Below are 15,110 nucleotides of genomic sequence, written 5' to 3' on the forward strand. Positions count from 1 at the left end.
CCCCCGGCCCGGCCGCCCCCCGGCCCCCGGCGGGCCCGCGCCCTCGGGGTCCTCCCCGGTGCCCCCGGCGCCCCCGCCTGACCGCCGCCCCCCGCGAGGTGCCGCGACCCCGGCCCGGCCGTGCGGCCCGCCGGGGCCATGGCGAAGAAGAGCGCCGAGAACGGCATCTATAGCGTGTCCGGCGACGAGAAGAAGGGCCCCCTCATCGCGCCCGGGCCCGACGGGGCCCCGGCCAAGGGCGACGGCACCGCGGGCCTGGGGACACCCGGCGGCCGCCTGGCCGTGCCGCCGCGCGAGACCTGGACGCGCCAGATGGACTTCATCATGTCGTGCGTGGGCTTCGCCGTGGGCCTGGGCAACGTGTGGCGCTTCCCCTACCTCTGCTACAAGAACGGCGGAGGTGAGCGCCCCCGCCCGCCGCGGCCCCCTCCCCCAGCAGGCCGCCGGCCCCCAACGCCCGACCCCTCGGGCTGCCGCGGAGAGGTGAAGTCCGGGCAGAGGGTGGCCCCCGGGCACGCGGGGGTCGGGGCCGCCCCTCGTCTGCCGCTGCCACTTGGTGGCCGGGCCGGGCGCCTCCACCCCCCTAGCAGTCATGTGCCTGGCAGGGTGGGGGGAGGGGGCCGGCGATGCCCGCGGGGCTGCCCCCCAGACTCGCGGGCTGGGAGGAGCGATTGGTCGCCGAGGTGGGAAACCAGGCCTGCGCCTTGGGGTCTACGCGAGGTAAGGAGCCCTGGCTGCCCCCGCGGGTCGGGCACACACGCGGCATATTGTGTGGGCCCCCCACGTGTGCACACACACGAACACACACACACACAATGGGCCACTCTGTCCCTCCCCTGCCCTCCCCACCCCTCGCGGCCCTCCCGCCCCTCCCCTCTGGCCCGGGCCTGGAACACTGGGTGCCCGAGCCAGGCTTGGGAAGCCTGCGGCCTGGTCCGCCTGGCGCCGCCACTGGACACACTGCATGCACGTCCCATGCCCGCCCGCCCGGGCCCAGCTTAGCAACAGCGATGGGCACGAGTGTGTCCTATGACTACAAAACAGCACTGGGGTTGCTGGAAGCTGAAGTGACCCGGTGATGGGTGGGAAACAGAGGTCCAGAGCAAAGGCCTTTGCCCAAGGTCAGGAGAAGGATGCTGGGACCTGGAGTCAGGCAAGTTGCAGCCAAGCTCAGCCTCTGAGTAGTGGAGGGAGCCCAGCCAGGGCAAGGGTAGGAGGCCTAGAGAGAAGGGGGCGGTGGCACCCGGCTCTCCCTGCCCTTCTGCCACCCTCACCCCAGCCTGCTGGCCAGGGCCTGTGTCTGGCCTTGCCTATATGCCTATCTCCTGCAGAGCCTGACTCTCTGGGCTTGCTAAGGCCGGCCTGGCCCCTCTTCCCACACCTGTCTCCCTCTGTCCTTGCACATCGCCATCCCACCAGCAGGAGACTGCGACCCACCCACCCTCTGCCTTGGACCTCACCTTTGCAGGCAGGCGTCCAAGTGCAGGACAGTCACGCTCCCTGCCTTTGGACAAGCCCCCCAGGCCTGATCACCCATCCTTGGCGCACATACCCCACTGTGCTGCCTGAAACAGGGAACTGCGGCACTAGGGACAGCCTGCATGTCTGAGCGTGTGTCCTCCATGGCCATCACCCCAAGTGACCATGGGGGTGGAAGCCCTGTGGGCCTAGGGCCCCTCTGCCACCCAGGGAATAGGGCTCCAATGGCTCAGGGGCTACTGTAGCCCCTCTTGAACACACTCAACCCACCCCCACAAGACTCCACCTGGGGCCTGAGTCAGTGGCCACCCCTACACTGACTCACCCAGTGGGAAGTTGTGATGGGGCCTTTGGAGTCTGGGCTGGCCCGCTGGGCCTGGGCAGCCTGGCTGGGGGCCACCCTGAGTTCACCCTGTCCCTCCACCCCCAGGTGTGTTCCTTATTCCCTACGTCCTGATCGCCCTGGTCGGAGGAATCCCCATTTTCTTCTTGGAGATCTCGCTGGGCCAGTTCATGAAGGCCGGCAGCATCAATGTCTGGAACATCTGTCCCCTGTTCAAAGGTGAGCGGCCCTTTTCCCAGCTGGCTGCCACTTGAGAGATCTTTTTCCTGTCCTGAGTACCAGGCCTGGGGCCACGTGATAGCGCCCCAGTCTCAAGGGGGGAGCCTGGAGATGTTCAGGCTGCACAGTGAACTTGGGGAAGCGGGGACTAGAGGGGGCATAGGCAGCTCCACAAGGCAAGGACAGGCCAGGCATAGCCGGGCTGGGGGCAGACCCGCCCAGCACACTTGGCTTTCTAGGTAGGTCCTACTATTACTATCCCCAAGGACGCGGGGGCACAGAGTGGAGCAACATACTGAGGTTGCCCACTGCGGGGGCAACTGTCTCCAACACTACCTTAGGCTACTAGAAACCGCCCCCCCAACCGACCACCACCACCAGCTGCTGTGGACTGGAGGCTACTGGGTGGCTAGGCGGAGGCTTGGACCTCCTGGAACCGCCATGGTGGCAGTGGGACCCGCAGAAAGGGGCCAGGTGTTGTGAGGTTGGAGACTCAACAGCACTTGGCCACATGGGGACGGGGAGAGGGGCTCGCTCTGCCTTGGGTTTGGGGGGCGGCTGGAGGAGAGGAGACGGGCTGGGGAGTCAGCCTAGTGTTGGGGCTCACACAAGGGGGAGTCCAGGGAGGTCAGGAGCACCACACAGAAGGCTCCAGGAGGACAGACGGTGGGAGCATTGCCAGCCCGGGTCGGGAGATAAAGGGGTGGTGGAGGGAGGTGGCCAGGAAAGAATTCACATGGCAAGGACTTCCCGGCCCCAGGCCTGGGCTACGCCTCCATGGTGATCGTCTTCTACTGCAACACCTACTACATCATGGTGCTGGCCTGGGGCTTCTATTACCTGGTCAAGTCCTTCACCACCACGCTGCCCTGGGCCACATGTGGCCACACCTGGAACACTCCCGACTGCGTGGAGATCTTCCGCCATGAAGACTGTGCCAATGCCAGCCTGGCCAACCTCACCTGTGACCAGCTTGCTGACCGCCGGTCCCCTGTCATTGAGTTCTGGGAGTGAGTCCGGCACCTCTGGGCCAAGCCCATCCCATCCCCTAGGTCTCCCTCACATGGCCTGGCTCCAGGGGAATGGCCCTGAGTGGGGGGCCAGGGTGTTGCCTGGCAGTCCAACCTGGACCCTGCCTGCCCTCAGAGTCCTGGGGCTAGCCCCAGGGGCTGGGCCAGGTCGGGCCTCGCTCTTGGGTTCGGCAGCCTATCACTGTCCTGGTCACTCCCACCAGATGGGGGAGCTGGGGCTGCATGTGGGGTGGGATGGGAGTGGCCTCCCAATGGCCAGGGGCTCTTGGGCTCCAGGCCCGGCCCAGATGGACAAAGAGGGACCCGCTGAACCCTGGGCTGTAGGAGAGAAAGGAGCCACAACTCCTGGGGGTGGACCCTGTGGCTCCATCCTCTGCTGGCACAGGCCTCAAGGGACCTCCCTCCCTCCCCTAGGAACAAAGTCTTGAGGCTGTCTGGGGGACTGGAGGTGCCAGGGGCCCTCAACTGGGAGGTGACCCTTTGTCTGCTGGCCTGCTGGGTGCTGGTCTACTTCTGTGTCTGGAAGGGGGTCAAATCCACGGGAAAGGTACCACTAGAGGCATGCAGGGGGGAGGGTGTCTCAGCCCTGGGAGCTGGATGTCTGTGCCAGGCACACCTGTGGCAACAGGAGGTGACCAGACAGGGTCTAGCCCTAAGGAAGGGGGAGGTACTGAAAGCCAAGCAACGCTCCCCACCCTCCACATCCAGGGCCCGGCAGGTACTGCCCCTTCCCTGTGCCCATCACCCCCACCGGTGCCCTCCTGCCAGTCTCTGACTCTTGTGACAGTCTGGGTGGACCTGGTCTGACCATCTGTTACCTGCTTGTCTTGCCTTGGGGACCCAGAGCAAGGTCTGGCCACATCCCCTGGGGGCTCCCGGTCAGGCTGGGGAGTCACCTGAACAAAGAAGACAGTGTCTAGAGCTGTGGGACATGGCCAGGTCCCTGGGGGACAAGGTCCCCAGAGCAGCATGTGGGAAGAGGGGGCAGATGGTGTGGCGGCCGCATCTCGCCTGCCTCTGCCTGGCCCAGTTCCACTCTCCACCTGCTCAGCCCCCACCTCTCTCCAGAAGAGGAGGGGACCCGGCCCTGATCCAATACCCTGCTCCCTGCCTGGGCCTCCCACACCTGCACTGCCCACACACGCACACAGCCCTCACTCCCCACATGCTCCACGCCTCCTGTCCCCACTGAGGAGAGCTCCCAGAGGCTCACCTGCTCCCGAATGACATGCATCCTGCAGACAAGGTGCCCAGAGAGCTTCCCCCTGCAATTGCCAGGGCTGCCAGGGCCCAGCCTTGCCCCTAGCTTCCTCTGGTGGGAGCCATGGCTCCGAGGAGAATGGGGACCTCTGAACATACCTGTCCGCAAGGGGGACCGGAGGTGCCGCGAGTGGGGGTGTGAGGGAGGTGGTGCCATGGTGCCCACTGAGCAGCCTGGCCCCCCAGATCGTGTACTTCACTGCTACATTCCCCTACGTGGTCCTGGTCGTGCTGCTGGTGCGTGGAGTGCTGCTGCCTGGCGCCCTGGACGGCATCATTTACTATCTGAAGCCTGACTGGTCAAAGCTGGGGTCCCCTCAGGTGAGGTGGAGGCGGGGAGGCTGCAGCAGGGTGCTGCGGGGGAGCCCTACAGGCCTCTCACGCCTGTGCTCGCCGTACCTCCTCTAGGTGTGGATAGATGCGGGGACCCAGATTTTCTTTTCTTACGCCATTGGCCTGGGGGCCCTCACAGCCCTGGGCAGCTACAACCGCTTCAACAACAACTGCTACAAGTAAGCACCACCGCCCTACTACTGGTGCCCTGCCCTGCCCTGCCCTGCCCTGCCCAGCAGCCTAACCCGTCCACTCTGGCCCCTCCACCCCTCAGGGACGCCATCATCCTGGCTCTCATCAACAGCGGGACCAGCTTCTTTGCTGGCTTTGTGGTCTTCTCCATCCTGGGCTTCATGGCTGCAGAGCAGGGTGTGCACATCTCCAAGGTGGCAGAGTCAGGTAGGGCCCTACCCCCAGCCCCGCCTCCAGAGCAGCAACTGCCACCCAGATGCATGATGTACACGAACACACAATATAAATGCTGAAAAGTGACAAGGATTCAAACGGAACTTGTCAGATTGTGGGCCTGCGGGGGCAGGTCCTGGGATTTGTCAATGTTGACAGAGGGAGAAAGGACCTCCCAGCCCCTGCTGCACGACCCAGGGTTCACAGCTCCTGCGGCAGGAGAGGGCATGGGCGCGAGTGTTGCAGGCAGGGCTCAGGGTGCACACAGGGCAGGACGTCAGCTGCAAGGTCTAGAGCCTGCACCTTTCCCACAGGGCCGGGCCTGGCCTTCATCGCCTACCCGCGGGCTGTCACACTGATGCCAGTGGCCCCACTCTGGGCTGCCCTGTTCTTCTTCATGCTGTTGCTGCTTGGTCTCGACAGCCAGGTTTGCATGGAGCTCTGGGACAGGGAGCCAGGAGGGAGGCAGGGTGAGGGCTGCAGGCAAGGAAAGGGGTGGGAGGGTGGTGCGGGGCTCGGCCTGAGCTGCCCTGGCCACAGTTTGTAGGTGTGGAAGGCTTCATCACCGGCCTCCTCGACCTCCTCCCGGCCTCCTACTACTTCCGTTTCCAAAGGGAGATCTCTGTGGCCCTCTGTTGTGCCCTCTGCTTTGTCATCGATCTCTCCATGGTGACTGATGTGAGTGGGGTGGGGGGGTCTGCCTGTGACCTCTGGTGGCCATCCGCCATCCTTCCCTGACTGGGCTCTGTCCCCCAGGGCGGGATGTACGTCTTCCAGCTGTTTGACTACTACTCGGCCAGTGGCACCACCCTGCTCTGGCAGGCATTTTGGGAGTGCGTGGTAGTGGCCTGGGTGTATGGTAGGTCATGGCTGAGGGCTGGGCTGGGGGATGGTGGCAGGGAAGGCAGATCTCCAGCTCAGCCCTCCCGCCTCTCCTGTCGCAGGAGCGGACCGCTTCATGGACGACATTGCCTGTATGATCGGGTACCGACCTTGCCCCTGGATGAAATGGTGCTGGTCCTTCTTCACCCCGCTGGTCTGCATGGTAAGGGCTAGGGGAGGTGGGGTGGGGGGCGAGGCAGGGCGGGGTGGGGGCCCCATTAACCGCAGCATTCTGGTCCATAGGGCATCTTCATCTTCAACGTTGTGTACTATGAGCCGCTGGTCTACAACAACACCTACGTGTACCCGTGGTGGGGCGAGGCCATGGGCTGGGCCTTCGCGCTGTCCTCCATGCTGTGTGTGCCGCTGCACCTCCTGGGCTGCCTCCTCAGGGCCAAGGGCACCATGGCCGAGGTAAGGCTCCCGCCTGGCCCACCCTCCCCTCCCCTGCTGTGAACATTCAACCCGGCCTGCTTCCTAGCCAGGGAGTGGCCCCAACTAGGGTGGCAGGCAGTGGGAACTGGAGAGAGGCAGAGGAAGTCAGTGACCCTGGGGGCTTCAGCATGTCCTCCTCTCCTGCAGCGCTGGCAGCACCTAACCCAGCCCATCTGGGGCCTCCACCACTTGGAGTACCGAGCTCAGGATGCGGATGTCAGGGGCCTGACCACCCTGACCCCAGTGTCCGAGAGCAGCAAGGTCGTCGTGGTGGAGAGTGTCATGTGACAGCCCAGCTCACATCACCAGCTCACCTCTGGTAGCCATAGCAGCCCCTGCTTCAGCCCCACCCACCCCATCCCTCCAGGGGGCCTGCCTTTCCCTGACACTTTTGGGGTCTGCCTGGGGGAGGAGGGGAGAAAGCACCATGAGTGCTCACTAAAACAACTTTTTCCATTTTTAATAAAACGCCAAAAATATCACAGCCCACCAAAAATAGATGCCTCTCCCCCTCCAGCCCTAGCCAAGCTGGTCCTAGGCCCTGCCTAGTGCCCCACCCCCAACCCACAGTGCTGCACTTCTCCTGCCCCTGCCATGCCCACCCCCTGCCCACCTCTCCAGCCTCTGCTCTGCAGCACACCCTTGGGTGACCCCTCACCCCAGAAGCAGCAGTGGCAGCTTGGGAAATGTGAGGAAGGGAAGGAGGGAGAGATGGGAGGGGGGAGAGAGAGGAGAAGGGAGCCAAGGGAGGGGCAGCAGAACCAAGGCAAATATTTCAGCTGGGCTACACCCCTCTCCCCATCCCTGTTATAGAAGCTTAGAGAGCCAGCCAGCAATGGAACCTTCTGGTTCCTGCGCCAATCGCCACCAATATCAATTGTGTGAGCTTGGGTGCGAGTGCACGTGTGCGTGACTACGTAGAGTATATATAGATCTCTATCTCTTAGCAAAGGTGAATACCAGATGTAAATGGTGCCTCTGGGCAATGGAGGCTTGTATTTTGCACATTTTATAAAAACTTGAGAGAATGAGATTTCTGCTTGTATATTTCTAAAGAGGAAGGAGCCCAAACCATCCTCTCCTTACCACTCCCATCCCTGTGAGCCCCACCTTACCCCTCTGCCCCTAGCCAAGGAGTGTGAATTTATAGATCTAACTTTCATAGGCAAAACAAAAGCTTTGAGCTGTTGCGTGTGTGAGTCTGTTGTGTGGATGTGCGTGTGTAGTCCCCAGCCCCAGACTGGATTGGAAAAGTGCATGGTGGGGGTCTTGGGGCTGTCCCCACGCTGTCCCTTTGCCCACAAGTCTGTGGGGCAAGAGACTGCAGTTCTCCGTCCTGGGTGTCTGGGCTGCTCACCTGGCCTGTTCAGGCTTCCCACCCCATGCCCTGGGCTGGGCATGCCCCCCGGAAGGGACCCCGGACACGGCTCCCATGTCCAGGCTTAAGGTGGATGCACTTCCCGCACCTCCAGTCTTCTGTGTAGCAGCTTTAACCCACGTACGTCTGTCACATCCAGTCCCAAGACGGCTGAGTGACCCAAGAAAAGCTTCCCCGACACCCAGACAGAGGCTGGAGGGCTGGGGCTGGGTGAGGGTGGCGGGCCTGCAGGGACATTCTTACTGTGCTAAAAAGCCACTGCAAACATAGCAATAAAAACATGTCATTTTCCAAAGCAGGCTCCTGCTTCCGCCTCTGCTGCTCTAAGAAGGGGTTGGGGTACAGGAGGTAGGGGGAACCCCCTCCAACTGGAGCTGCTGCAGTGGGCAAGGCTCTGCTCTGGAGGCCTCTGAGGTCGGCACCCTTCTGGGGAATGGGAAGGGAGTAGGGAAGGCAGCAGCCCAGGGAAAGCCTCATCCACCTGGAGCCTGGGCACTTGGGGAGAGCAGGACAAGAGTGAGCTGGAAAGCAGCCACACCCGTGGGGAAGGGTGGGTGTAAAGCCATGGGTGCTGAAATTTTCAAAACGTTGCCCCAAGAATTTGTCACTGAAAAGGTGCCTTGTGTCACTTGGGCTGGGCTGGTAGCAGCAGAGAGGATAAGTGTTTGCATCAGGGATCAATTTTGAAGGTGGAGCCAATAGGGGCTGTGCATGACCAGGATGCAGGGCTCAAAGAAGAGTTAAGGACAACAGATTTGGCCTGAGCAAGAGGAAAGATGGAGCTGCCAGGTCCTGCAACGGGGAGGCAAGGAGAGGATGGTCCGGAGTCAGCCTTGGGTGTGTCATGCAGGAAGTGTCATCCAAGCGGAGATGTCTAGTTGGCAGGTGGACATAGAAGTTCCAGAAAGTACTGGAGATGGAACTTTGCAAGTTCTTACCACATAGAGATGACACTGAAAGCCCTGAGCCTGGGGAGCTCCCAGGGACGCCACAAGTCCGGAGACAATGAGGGGCAGAGGGGAGATGCAGCAGCGATGGGGGAGGATGCCTGAGAGCTGGTGGGGTCCCTTCACATGTCAGGGAGGAGCAGTGGCTGGCTCCATCTGTCCAGTGCTGCTGCTGCTGGTGAAGGACAGTGACCTGCAGAATGCTCACTGGGTCTGGCAAGGGGGCCTGGCGAGGGTGGCTTGTGTGAGGGGGTGCGTGTGAAAGGCTGGTTGTGCGATTGAGAAAAGGGGTGGCGGCAGCTCAGTGTTATCTGCAGATAAAGGGAGAGACACAATGTAGTTCATCCAGGCAAGGAAATATGAGCCGGCCTAGAAAAGGAAGGAACTCCAACACAAGATAACATGGCTGACCTTGGAGGACATCTGTGAAATGAGCCATCATAAAGGGACACTTGCTGTAGGGTTCTGCTCCTGTGAGACAGGGCCTTACATGAGAGGAGGGAGATCCACAGAGACAGAGGGCAAGTGTGGGTACCAGGGGCTGGGGACAGGGTGAGGAGTGTTGAGTGGGGACAGAGTGTCAGTTTGAGAAAATAAATTCTAGAGGTGGATGGAAGTGGTGGCTGCGCAACACAGTGACTGCACTTAATGATGGTGAAAATGGCTCATTACATATACATTGATGACACTATATATATGTATGATATATATGCATTTTACCATGAGAAGAAGAGGCGGAGAGGAATTGGAGACAGTGAGTACAGACAGGTCCTTTGAGGGACGGGACCCCACGCACAAGATGAGCATGTGGCACCCCACCCTGAAAGGGCTGGGCGCCGTGGCGGGGCAGAGCAGGCAAGGCAGCGGGCGGCTCAGGCAGGCACAGAGAGCATCAGGGATTGGAGCCTGTGAAGGGGGAGCAGGTGGCCCCTCAGAGCAAAGTAACAGCTTGGGCTGCTCCGTTTGTGTCCTGTCCAGGACTGCTATCGTGCTATGGGAGAACACCCAGAGGCCCTGCTCCTCAGCAGGCAGCACCCCCTATGGAAGGGCTTTACCCCTAAACTTCTGGAGCCAGGGGAGGGACCTGGCTTGGAATACGGCCAAGAAGAGCCTGGGTGAGAAATACATGGACCGGGCAGGGAGCAGAGAAAGGAGTGGCAGTGCAGTCCCACCCTAGCTCAGCTGGGGGCTCTGGAGCCTGTCCTGCGGTCCCCAGGCCCCATCTCTTCAGCACTATTGTTTCCAGTTTTCTTTCTCTTCCTGCGAAGCCTCTCCTCTCACCATGCCTGTACCTTCAAGAACCCTGCCTGCTGGCAGCTCCCAAATCTCCAGCCTGGCCCTCCTTAGCTGCAAAGGTGCTTCCAAACGTCAAGACCTCTCCCCAGGGTGCCCCAGTCCCTCACACAGCCCCTGCCCCCAACCAACTCCAACTGTCCTGCAGCCCACGGTCACCCTCAGGACCCCTTGAGCTCAGGCCAACTGCTTTATATACTGTCAGCCAGGTCTCTCTGCCTGGATGACAATCACCCTCTGCTAATTGTTCTCCACAACTCCAGGCCAAATGCCCTCCAAGTCACCTCATGCACCACAATGACACCAAACACACAGAAAAAAGACATTGAAGAAAGGAAACTTCACAGAGGCGTGTCATTTAAAGTGGGTCCTGAAATAGAGACACCATTTCCTCAGGACTTAGCTCCTGCATCAGGGGTTAGGACACAGAGATCAACAAGCAGCAGGCTTTGCCCTCAAGCAGCTCGCAGTCTAGCGGAAGATGGGTAAGAAAACAGATCAGGACGCCCACGGGTGTAGATGCCCTGGAACAGAAGCTGATCCAGGAAAACGTGAGCCTGCAGGTCGCCCTCCAGTCTAGGCTGGGCAAGCGCCTCAATTTCCATCTACGAGCCTGTGCCCCCTCCCCCCGCCCAGTTGTTGTTCCATCACTCCACTAGAAAGGGCACTCCAGAAGCTGGCCTCGTGAAGCTTTCTGTCTGCTGCTGGCCTAGGCAGAACAGCGGAAAAGGCTGTCAGGGCTGGTGAGGGAAGCACCCATTTGGACTTTAGCCTTTCAAAGCTCAGAGAAGGGTGAGCTCAGGGAGGTCCAAGGTAGCAGAGAACATTTCCTGGAAAAGTGGGATCAGCCTTCGGCCTTGGCACAGCAACCAGAGGGCATCGCCCACGTGTCCCCTACTCCCTCAGACACCACCTCTCAGACCGCCTGGAAAGGGACAGAACTCAGCATGAAGCAGCTGTGCTCTGAGCACAGGGAAGGGTAACAGGATGCTAGAGAAGGGAACCACTGGCGTGGGCCCGGACAGGACAGGCAGAAGTGAGCATGCACAGCAGGCCATCAGCTACCCTGCCAGCATCAACATCCTTCAGGGGTCCCCCATCCCCGGTTCTAGGAGACACACCTCTAACCTGTTCCCCTGACCCTTCCGCCCAGTCGTCATGCAGACACCAGGCATGGCAGAGGCCCTGCAGGGTGGGAGCACTGTGCTACGGGCGGGGGCTGCCTTCCTCATGTGCTACTAGAGAGCAGCACAGCGCAGAGGCCTGGGCACCAGCGCCAGGCAGCAAGCCCCGGTTCTGGCCTGGCTTGCTGTGGGCCTGGAAGACACAGCTCTGAGGGAGCCACGGGAGGGACACCCTGGAGCCAGCACAGCGCTCTGATGGCAGGCACACACCCAACACGTTCTCAGGGCTGGGGGCCCCAGCCCATTCCCAGCCCCTTTCTGCCTAGCTCTGCCCTGGGCCAGCTCCAGGTCACTGCCAAGGACAAGTCTCCTCTCCCAGCTGGCATTAGTCAGAGGTCATCCTGCAAACCTTCAGGAGGGGGTGGGGCAGGGAGTGACTAGTGGCGTTCTGCCACGTTCTGTCTGTCCCAAATGTGACGAACAGGAACCCAGAGAAGGCAAGCGAGTCCTCTACCCGGAAGCCCCGCCGCTTTACTGAGCCTCCCAAGCTGCCCACACCCAGGGAGGCAGACAGGACACACACTCGGCGGGTGGCCCTGAAGTGAGGCCTGGCCCGGCCCAGGGAGCAAGAGGGCAGACAGGGCAGGGCCTTTGAGAACAGGTGTGAGCCTGGCCTTCAGTGGGGGAAACAGGTTGAAGGGCTGTGGCCGCTTGGGGGCTCTGGGCAGGAGAGGAAGCAGAGCCCTCCCCACAGCCGCAGTCACACAACACACCACGTACACACCATGACAACATTTATTGCCCTCAAGAGAAACTCCAGTCCACCTGCTCCACCCACCCTCCTGCGGGACCAAAGAAAACACCCAGAGGGCAAAACTAAAAGGGCTCAACCCAACAGGAAGTCAGCCCCACCGCAAGCCAGACTACAACTAACTCGTGCCCTCCACGCTCAGGCGTGGAAGCCAGGGCTGCGCCAGGCCTGGCCAGGCCAAGCCAAACAGGATGACAGCAAATGCATTCTGAACGTGTAGCAATCAGGTCCCCTGTAATGTGCTGGGAGAGTGTGGACGGGCCGAGATGACGAGCTATGAGCTGTGGAAGGCAATGGGGGAAGCAGAAGGGCACAAACAGAAGTACTGGAGGAAGAGGCTGGGCTCTCAGGAAGCAGCAGGCGCGTGCCAGGTGGAAGCCAGCTGCAGGCAGGGGAGGAAGGAGGCCCTTACTCTTCCTTCTTGTCCATGGGACCATCTACTGCAGCCTGGAAAGGGACAGAAATCCCACAGCAGTAGGTTGGTTGGGTCCACTCCTCCCCTGCCACCTCCAGCCCCATGCCCCAGAGGTCCAGCTCAGTTCTCCTATCTCCTAACAACAGCTGAATTCAATTAAGCAAGGGGCCCCCTCCTCAGCTGTACCCAAAGGCCTGCCAGGGTGGGAGCGTCAGCCCTGGCCCACCCTCTAGGATAGGGAAAGCCCTGGACCTAACGCCAGCCAGGGAGGACTGCCAGTACCTCACTGGGGGCTGAGTCCTGGCTGCAGGGAACAGCAAGGCATCCAGTCCCCTTGAAGACCTGATCAGGCCCTTCCCAACTCTGCACACCTTTGACAGGTGCCCTCGAAGCCCAAGTCCCGTTCGCCAAGCCTGCCCCATACAGAGGGCATGGGTGCCCCCTTTGAGGCTGGACCCTTCCTCCCCATCTGCTGTGGTGCCCAAACTTGGGCCACCAAGCACTGATGCCAAGTGTCCAAAGTTGGGAGTATTTACGTGGCCCTCATTCCCAATGTCAAGACCTCCTGGGCTTCCAGATGCAGCCCGGTGCACCCAAGCTAATCTGAGGACTCGGATCAGGCCTAGGGCAGCAGGCGATGGCAACAACTAGCGCCTGCTGGGGGAGGTGCCTTTTTGACACCTTATGCCCTCACTTGCCCAGGGATGTTTGCCCAACATCACCCCCCCAGTGCTCTAGGAAAGAAGGCCAGCAGTGGGTCCTAGAGTTTCACCTGCTTCTCTGTTCTTGACGGGGCCCCAAACCATGGACTGAACCTGAGCACAAAGGTAGGAAGGCTCAGAGCCTAGTGAGCCAGTGCCACTCCTCAGGGCCGCCTCGGCAAGTGCCTACATCTGCTGCCAGGCCACCCTCTCCTGTCCGGTGAAGGGTCCCACTCAGCAGGGCAGAGGTGGCCAGGGGGAGTCGGGGATAGGGCAGCCGGCCCCTCGGCCCCTGGAAGGTTCCCTCCCCACCCGTGGGGCTGCCTCATCCTGCTGTTCTGTCCTGGGCACAGTGACACGGGAGGGCTGACCTGCAGCTTTGCGTGTTCCTCCAGCAGGCGGTCGTACTCCTTGGTGAGGCCCTCAGACTGCTTCCGCATGGCCAGAACCTGGTTTTCAGCTTTCTCTAATTCTTGAAATGATGTAAATGACCAAGAAAACAGAAATGAAAAGACCAGAATTAGGGGGAAAAAAAACAACTGCTACAGACATAAGAAACTGGCCCAAATCCATCTCAAAGGAGGTTATACAGGAGACTACTTCTCAAAGCCCCTCTGCTTTTGCAGGTCCCCAAAGTAGAGGGAAAGGGCTGACAAAAAAGCTAGATAAAGCAAAAGAAATACAGAGGATGTCCCCCAGTCCCTTTCATGGAGGGGAACTCTAGTGGCTCTCTGCAGGGGTAACCTCCAGGGAGGCTGAGAGTGGGAAACAGGGAGCAAGATCCCAGCCTGAAAGCGACACCCAATGACAACCATGTCTTGCAGACAGCAGCAGCAGGCGAGGCCTGTGATGTTGGGAGAAAATGCCCCAGACTTAGTCTATGCGTGGGAGACCAAAGACAGGCAGGCCGCTCGGGAGCCGCCCACTCCCCTCCTGAACGCCACTCACACACTCCCCTCATTTTCAGCCCCCAGGCATGCTGGGGCTACCACGCCACACTGTGGACAGGAAAACCCCAGTGTGCATTGCTCTAGCATGGGGCAATCGAGGCCCACCAGCTGCAGCCTGGTTCCTCCTGAGCCCCATTCAAACCGCTTAGCCTCACTGGCCTGAGGGCTAAGCATGACTGCATTAGGGATGGAGGCACAGGGTGCTATTTATTTGTTTTCAGCCAGCCCTCCAGCGTGCATGCAAGGCTTGTTACTAATAGTTTGGCACAAAATGGGCAGCAGCAGGCAGAGGAGGCTCCTCTGGACTTCCCTCCAGGTAAGGACACAAGGTCGAGCCTCACTTTGCTTAGTGCTGGCCAGCTCATCATTTAGCTTCTGCAGGTCAGCCTTCAGGCTCCTGTTCTCTGCCTCCAACTTCACCTCAGCATTCCCGACATCCAACTTGCCTCCGTCAACAGCAGCTCCCTGGGAAAAGTGCCAAAGGCCAAGGTTACTCAGGAGGGAGGGAGGGAGAGGCTCCAGCCCCATCCTCCCCACCGAGATGCGGTTCCTCAAGCTGCCCTGGCGACTCGCCCCTTCGGAAATGTCAACGCAGAACCGAGCCACCACTTGCTCCCAGCTCCTAGGCAAAGGCCAGGGCGTGGCTGCCAGCCAAGGGAAAGAGAAGCGCCAGCGGGGCCACCTGCTGCAGCTCGCCAGGCACGCCTTGTCTGCCCTGGCCCCTGGCCCTGCCTCCTTCCTGAGCAGCAGGGCTCACCAGCTCCATGGTGCTCACCAACCCCTCCACGATGATGGTGCCTTCTGCTCCCCACGTGGTGCCGTTCGCTGCCGTAAGGAGCCCGCTGTCTGCCTGGCCAGCTCTATCCCACTTCTGCATCCACATCCCTCCGAGCTTGGCTCGCAGCTCGCCTCCTGACAGGATGTCTAGGACTGGCCAACCACTCTGCCCCCACCTCCTCTCCAGCACTGAGGGATGCCACAGACCCCATGTTCCAGAGGGGGTGCGGCAATCTTGCAGGGAACAAGGGCCTAGCTGAGGGCCTTCAGTTCACACAGAGGGCCTGGCTCACTGAGGGGCCGTTTTTCTCAGGGAAGGGTCTGACT

General features: G+C 60.8%; 2 protein-coding genes across 11 annotated transcripts in view; one reads left to right on the forward strand and one right to left on the reverse strand.

Moving 5' to 3' along the window:
- Positions 1-8,065, forward strand: SLC6A8 (solute carrier family 6 member 8). Of its 4 annotated transcripts, none has more exons than XM_025371756.1 (13): positions 1-400; positions 1,910-2,041; positions 2,802-3,051; positions 3,487-3,619; positions 4,519-4,653; positions 4,741-4,844; positions 4,970-5,064; positions 5,385-5,497; positions 5,611-5,748; positions 5,827-5,929; positions 6,015-6,115; positions 6,196-6,366; positions 6,535-8,065. In XM_025371756.1, the coding sequence occupies exons 1-13, from the start codon at positions 139-141 to the stop codon at positions 6,673-6,675; spliced, it is 1,878 nt and encodes a 625-aa protein (XP_025227541.1). In that variant the 5' UTR covers positions 1-138; the 3' UTR covers positions 6,676-8,065. The 4 variants fall into 4 exon arrangements, with proteins under 4 accessions (XP_025227541.1, XP_025227539.1, XP_025227540.1 ...); XM_025371754.1 differs by having other exon boundaries at positions 4,940-5,064; positions 6,535-8,064; XM_025371755.1 differs by having other exon boundaries at positions 43-400; positions 4,940-5,064; positions 5,611-5,739; positions 6,535-8,064.
- A 3,841-nt stretch (positions 8,066-11,906) lies between these two features.
- The window catches only part of BCAP31 (B cell receptor associated protein 31), a 28,379-nt gene continuing 25,175 nt past the window's right edge, over positions 11,907-15,110 (reverse strand). For 4 of the 7 annotated variants that reach the window (XM_025371780.1, XM_025371781.1, XM_025371778.1 and 1 more), the window contains exons 6-8: positions 14,348-14,471; positions 13,428-13,528; positions 11,907-12,387 (exon numbers count right to left, since the gene is read on the reverse strand). In XM_025371780.1, coding sequence (XP_025227565.1) covers positions 12,349-12,387; positions 13,428-13,528; positions 14,348-14,471 — 264 coding nt within the window. In that variant the 3' untranslated portion in view covers positions 11,907-12,348. Of the gene's footprint in view, positions 12,388-13,407; positions 13,529-13,596; positions 13,599-13,929; positions 13,935-14,347; positions 14,472-15,110 lie in introns of those variants that run through there. The other 3 variants (XR_003117273.1, XM_025371779.1, XM_025371783.1) reach the window with 3 other exon arrangements.

This window comes from Theropithecus gelada, chromosome X, assembly GCF_003255815.1.
Source record: "Theropithecus gelada isolate Dixy chromosome X, Tgel_1.0, whole genome shotgun sequence".
In the NCBI taxonomy this organism is placed as follows: domain Eukaryota; kingdom Metazoa; phylum Chordata; class Mammalia; order Primates; family Cercopithecidae; genus Theropithecus; species Theropithecus gelada.

Coding starts and splice junctions, on each gene's coding strand:
- SLC6A8 (XM_025371754.1), top strand. CDS start 139: ATGGCGAAGAAGAGCGCCGAGAACGGCATCTATAGCGTGTCCGGCGAC. Junction 5,498..5,610: donor TGCTTGGTCTCGACAGCCAG/GTTTGCATGGAG, acceptor CCCTGGCCACAG/TTTGTAGGTGTGGAAGGCTT. Junction 5,930..6,014: donor GGTAGTGGCCTGGGTGTATG/GTAGGTCATGGC, acceptor CTCCTGTCGCAG/GAGCGGACCGCTTCATGGAC.